This window comes from Girardinichthys multiradiatus, chromosome 8, assembly GCF_021462225.1.
Source record: "Girardinichthys multiradiatus isolate DD_20200921_A chromosome 8, DD_fGirMul_XY1, whole genome shotgun sequence".
NCBI lineage: Eukaryota > Metazoa > Chordata > Actinopteri > Cyprinodontiformes > Goodeidae > Girardinichthys > Girardinichthys multiradiatus.
The window spans coordinates 36,788,720-36,794,719 of record NC_061801.1 but is presented as its reverse complement, the minus strand read 5'-3'; the positions used below and the strand labels follow the sequence as shown (position 1 = coordinate 36,794,719).

Sequence of the window (6,000 nt, the reverse complement as noted above, 5' to 3'; positions counted from 1 at the left end):
TTTTTCTAAAAAGGTGCAAAGTTCAGTGTCGTCAGCCGCTTCTTCAGCAGAGGTTTTCATTCGGAGCTCAGCAGCTTCAGCTGTGAAGGGAAACATGGAGTCTTCTCCTTTTGATTTGTTCTCCCACGTTCCTGATTCCTCTCTCCATCATGAACGGACCTCAGCGTCGCTTTTTTCTTTTTTTCTCCCTCTCTCTCTCTGTTTTTTTTAATTTACACCACAGTGCTGACAGACGGGTCAGACAAGTTGAGTTGGCCCGTGCCGTCAGTGGGTGGGTACTGCTGCAAAGGTGAAGAAAAATGGAAGCAGAGGATGACAAGAAACACATAAAAGGGAGTCATTTAGTGAGAAAAGGGGATTTTTCTTTACCTAATTGTTAATCATACTGTAGCAAGAGGAAAATCTAACCCCTCTCAGGTAGAATTACACTGGCTTGCTGGGATTTCACGTGACAGACCAACACAAAGTAGAGCATTATTTTAAAGGTGAAGGGAATGAATCCATGTTTTAAAATATTTTTTCACAAATAAAACCAGAAATGTGTGGCACAGATTTGTATTCCGCCCCCTTGGCTATGTTGCCCCTAAGTACAGTGCACAAATTTCCTCCATAAGATCTTTGTTCAATCAATCAATCAATCAATCAATTCATCCAGTCATCCAACCTTAGTGTCTTCTAATTTCAATGTATGCTTTCTGGCATTTTTGAATTGCTTAGATTTTTTTGTGTGGATCTTAAAAATTTTAGTCCAAGCTTAGAACTCTTTTAAACTAGACTGTTCCTTGGTCTAAACCTAGACAAAATACATTGGTCTGAATTCTGGATTCAAATAGATGAATCATTGAGTCATGTCTAACTCAGGTCTATAGGTAAAGCTTTAAATTAGGTCTAATGCTCATTGGGCTCTCATGTTCCTGACAAGCTGATGAACATGCACATGCTGTTCCCTTCTCAAAAGCAAGGTTGAAACTTATGGTGCGGGTGCAGAAACCTCTCATATTTATACAGGGAAATTCTGTCAATAAGACCAACGAAACAGTATAGCTTGTGGCAAACAAGTTGATCAGTCTTTTTCTGACTGTTCTGTTTTGAAAATAAATATTTAACCTGCTAACTGAGGGCTGTATTAGATGGAGCTTAATGTGCTCTGGTTAGATTGGAAGAAAAGGATCTCATTAAGCAAAACTAATAGCATTTCATTTAAATAGCATTGAAAGTAATTGTGTCAAAGAAAAATAATGCCATGAAATCACCCACAGTTTGATGTAGAAAAATTACGCCATGAGCGCTGAAGCTCTCACACATAGGGTATACTGCACATGTACACCGGTACAAAAAAAATGCAACCGCGACTTGAATGTTGCAGCCATGACCCAATAATAGCATCATTCAATCTTTTACTATGCAATTCAGATGTTTTCCTCAGATGCAGATGTGGCATGGCGGAAACTGAAAGTAAAAGTTAAGATAATTTGGCTAATAATTTGACCATTTGGGGGCATCAGTAGAGCATTATACTTTCATCAAGAGATAGTTACCTAATCCATAATTTAAAACAAAATAAACAACAACACAACAAAACAACTAAATAAATAGTTGGCTGCACGGTGGCACAGTTGGTAGCACTGTTGCCTTGCAGCAAGAAGGTCCAGGGTTCAACTCCTGGGGCTCTTTCTGCATGGAGTTTGCATGTTCTCCCCTGGCATGTGTGGGTTTTCCATAAAATCTTCTCTTCATTTCCTCCCAATATGTATTTTTCCAAACCGCATATAGCAAAAAAGAAAACATTGTGACAGTAGCCTAATACTGCAGATTACCATGAAAACACCATCTTCATGGTGAAAAATGGTGGTGACAGCCTCATACTGGGATGCCTTTTGTTCAGCAGGGATTAGAAAGCTCATGAGACCAGATGGGAATATGGAACAAATTCAGGGTAGTCCTTTCAGAAAACCTGTAAGAGGCTGCAAAGGTTCACATTTTGGATTTACATTGGATTTTATTTAGGGAGTATCAGAATAAAGGGGGAAATATACATAAACATGCCACAGTTTTCCAATTTTTATTTGTAAAACCTTTTTGAAACAATGGATCATTTGCCTTTCAAACCACAATTGTGCACTGTTTTGTGTTGGTCTACCTCACAAAGTACCAACACAACACACTGAAGCCTCTGGTCATAATGTGACAACATGTGTCAAAGGTTCAAGGGGTGTTAATACTTTTGCAGGGCAATGTAATAACACAATTTTCTTTTTGGGTATTTGATTTTGCCTGAGATGGGTTAGTCAGGAGCAGACGAGAGGCTGGACAACAGCAAGTTTAATGCTTTGTTTATCTTTTAACCTCAGGTGAATGAGTGAGAGATCATTTCCTCCTATAAACCAAACACATTTGTCGTTTATCTCTGTAGTTATTTGCATTGTTACAGAAAAGGCAGTCTCTAATTTTAGCATTTTAGGAAGAACAGATTAATTATTGACAGATTTCGAAGTGCTGTTGCGTCAGACTCTTACGTCTAGTCCTTCCTTTACTGCTCTTAAATTACAGCATTATCCAAAGCTGAGAGGGGAAACAGGATCCCATCGTAATCTGTGGAGGTGTAAGGAAACAGGTTTCTGTGTAATTTTGTCTTGTTTTGGAGCACAGTTAGTGTGAAAAAAACTTGTCCGCCAAACATAAACTCAACCATAATCCCAATCGTCACATTCACTGTGCAGGAAAAACATTTTTATTTGCAGGTTAATGGCGAAACTAATTAAGTGAATGAGGGAAGGTGTGCCCGTCTCATGTTTAATTATCATATTTCTAATTCAAGCTGATTAAGTTGCTTAACTGCTTCTTACCTTGAGCTAATGAAGCCAATACATTCGAGCGATTGATCTTATAATGCAGCTAGCATGCTAACAGAAAGAGCAACATCCAGACTGAGTATCAAGCACTTCTGCGCAAACAACAGAAACCTATATTTTGCATCAGAGCAGCCAGACCTTCTACTCTTGATCATCTTGGTCAATAGTTCTTCAGGCTTTTTGGAGAACTTGGATGTTTGGGGTTTTGTTTTATATAATTTTGGCAGCTTTTTCAAGAACATTTCACCACAGTATTGAAAAGGCTAGAAAAATGTGGAATTTGATTAAATTAAATATTTCAGGTCTGGATAAATCTGGATTTTTGTTTTTGTTTTGTATTTAAAGGCTTTCTTCCCTGTTCTACAGTCAGCCAGAACATATGAATGTCTAAGATTGAGTTTGTAAAGCTCTTTTAATGGTGTTTTTTAAATTAAAGATTTGCATAGACATGTTTAATATATCCATCCATCCATCCATCCATCCATCCATCCATCCATCCATCCATCCATCCATCCATCCCCACAGATGAACAAGAAATAGGGAAAGAAATCCAGGAAGACCCAACACAGGACCCAAGAGTTGCGTGACACTTCAGTTGATCTTGTACGGTGTGACAAGGTTTTATCCAATAGTTCTTTGGGTCACCTCGTTGGGTCCAACTATTTAGTATTATTTTTAAATCTCCACTAAAACTTGTAACTTATTATGTCTTTGCGACCAGCTAATGGTAAAAAAAAGTACCTAACAATCCAATCTAAAATTTTATCTGTATTTCTGTCATGTCTCCACGCAACAAAGGTTAATCCTTTAAGCATAAGAGACTTTTTATGGTTGAATGATTCCTAGGCCAGAGGCAGTACAGCAATAAACAAAACTTACAACTTTTGTCAGGTACTGGGCTTTAAAATGAATGAAAAAGCAGTCAAAGGCCAAAGAAAATGCTGGAGAACTACTGATCAGGTCAACTTAAAAGGTTTCAAGAATATATGGCTCCTCAGAAGCAAATATAAAGAAATACTTCAAGACTTTTGCACAGCATTTTTTTTTTTCAATCAGCAGAAGTCAGTGTGGATGTTCCTCATCCCCTTGACCCACAAGTTGCATCATCATATAGCTTACAGCCCCCATTTGTTTTCTTTATATTTATTTTATTCCCTTGAGGGCTTTTTTAAGGAGGGCACCCCACTGGGGTCAAGTGGACCGGTAAAATGAAGACACTTTACTGACATCACAAGCACAGGTAAGGCTTATAAGGCTATTTACTCAATAGGACAATCTACACACTGTTTCTACTGTTACTACAGCTACGACAGGTAAAGGAATCGGCATGCTTGCAGAGGAAGAGAGGAGCGGTGTGGCATGTGGGTGAGGGACACTGACACTCAAGTCCATTAATATCCATTAATATAAAAAAGAAGAACATTGATATAAAATTAAAATAATGGTCAAAGACTGAAGATGGTTGGTCTTTATATTGGGAGTGCTTTTTAAAATTTAACTATATCCTGTTTAATTTTCTCTTCATAGGCATTTTTCCCAAACAGGGCTCCAGAACCAACGCTCAAACCTCAAACATACAAATTATCAATGGAGATTCAAATCTTCTTTTCTTGAGACAAAAAAACTCAAGAAGGAAACTGCCAAGGAAGAACAAAGGTTGTTTGCTTCAGTTGATAAACAGCAATCATACAGTCAGCAGAAGAAAAAGAGATAAGAAATAAAATAACAGACAAATCATATTTTAAACCTTTTTAGAATCCTATAAGCTTCAAGCTGGATTTATAAGATATTTTAAGATATATTTTTCTTGATAAACATCCAAAATGTAATGCTGGATTAAAACCTTTTCTGTGCTTCAGTCTATTTTATTTTTCTTTGTAGATGTTCAGATAAAAAGAATTGGTGAAGTGCAGCAGCTATATTTGACTTCAGGTTCAATGCTTTGTCACTTCAAGCTTGTTCTGTTCTATTCCCCAAACTCAAAGTGGACAGATTTTTAGCTCAGTTGTAAATAAATGCAAAAAATCCCCCCGGAAACTCTCATTGTGTCAAGCATATCCTTTGGGTGAATTGGCCACTCATTCACTATATTGTGCACTATACAGTGAGTTATCAATTTTGTAATGGGTGTTAGAAATTATTACTGTAACAACTATATAGTGCATAATAAATTCATCTGCTGGTGGGAGAGTGGGGACAGTTGCAACAGGGTATGGTGGCAACATATCATTTTTCTCCAATCAGAAACAAGCTAGAGTGATGACACTCATACTGCACATGCTTGATTAGATGTCCCCCCTTGCAGAGAAAAAGCAAGCAGATTCAAGAGCTGCTTCAGGATTTATTGGAAGAAAACAGTTTCTAGGGTGTGAAAGTATTTTTTTGCTACTGTTCTCAGTGTTTTTGTGATTTAGCTCAAACCTATATGGTTTAAACAAGTGATAAGGTTTTATCATGACTGACAGGACTGACATAAATATAAAACAGACCACATTACAGTATTTTTAAGATCTGTTCATTGGCGTTTACCTAAATATAATACAGTTCATCCGGTGAGAGCAGGGACAGGAGGTTTATGTGTGTGTGTCTGTGTCCATGCCTTTTTACAACTGTGTGTCTATGTACTAAGGAGGATACAGAGATTAGTATCCTCCTCAGCCCAAGGTAAATAATACATAATAAATGTATGTACTGACAATTGACTAAATGAAAGTTAATTAGTTCACAAATGCTTCCTATGTCACTGAAGGCCTACTGTATTTTATATGAATTTGACATCTGCATTTAAGGCCTACTCATCTAGGCAAATATATAATTGTCATCTGATCAAAGCTGACAAATAAAACTGTAATAATATTATAACATACTTTTAATAAAAACATCAATACAATATATAATACAAATTATTTTATTAACAGAGAAATATATTGTATTTATTTAATGTTGCAAACATCCCCAAGCAAATTTACAACTGTCCCCGGGCCTGGGGTCAGTTGCAACATCTGACTCTTTGCATTTAGATGCAAACTGTGAAAAATGTACTTTCTTTAATCATCTTTAAATAGGGTTGACTATTAACAGATAGATGTAAGTTTATTGTATAAATTTGGTTTGTCTTATTCAAATCACAGGCTGCACGGTGGCGCAG

The 6,000-nt window shown here is 37.0% G+C and overlaps 1 protein-coding gene across 10 annotated transcripts in view; it reads right to left on the bottom strand.

The window, feature by feature from the left end:
• Nucleotides 1-210: 210 nt before the first annotated feature.
• The window catches only part of grin1a (glutamate receptor, ionotropic, N-methyl D-aspartate 1a), a 69,521-nt gene continuing 63,731 nt past the window's right edge, over nucleotides 211-6,000 (bottom strand). For 8 of the 10 annotated variants that reach the window (XM_047371922.1, XM_047371925.1, XM_047371924.1 and 5 more), the window contains one exon: nucleotides 211-281. In XM_047371922.1, coding sequence (XP_047227878.1) covers nucleotides 213-281 — 69 coding nt within the window. In that variant the 3' untranslated portion in view covers nucleotides 211-212. The remainder of the gene's footprint in view (nucleotides 282-6,000) is intronic. The other 2 variants (XM_047371923.1, XM_047371931.1) reach the window with 1 other exon arrangement.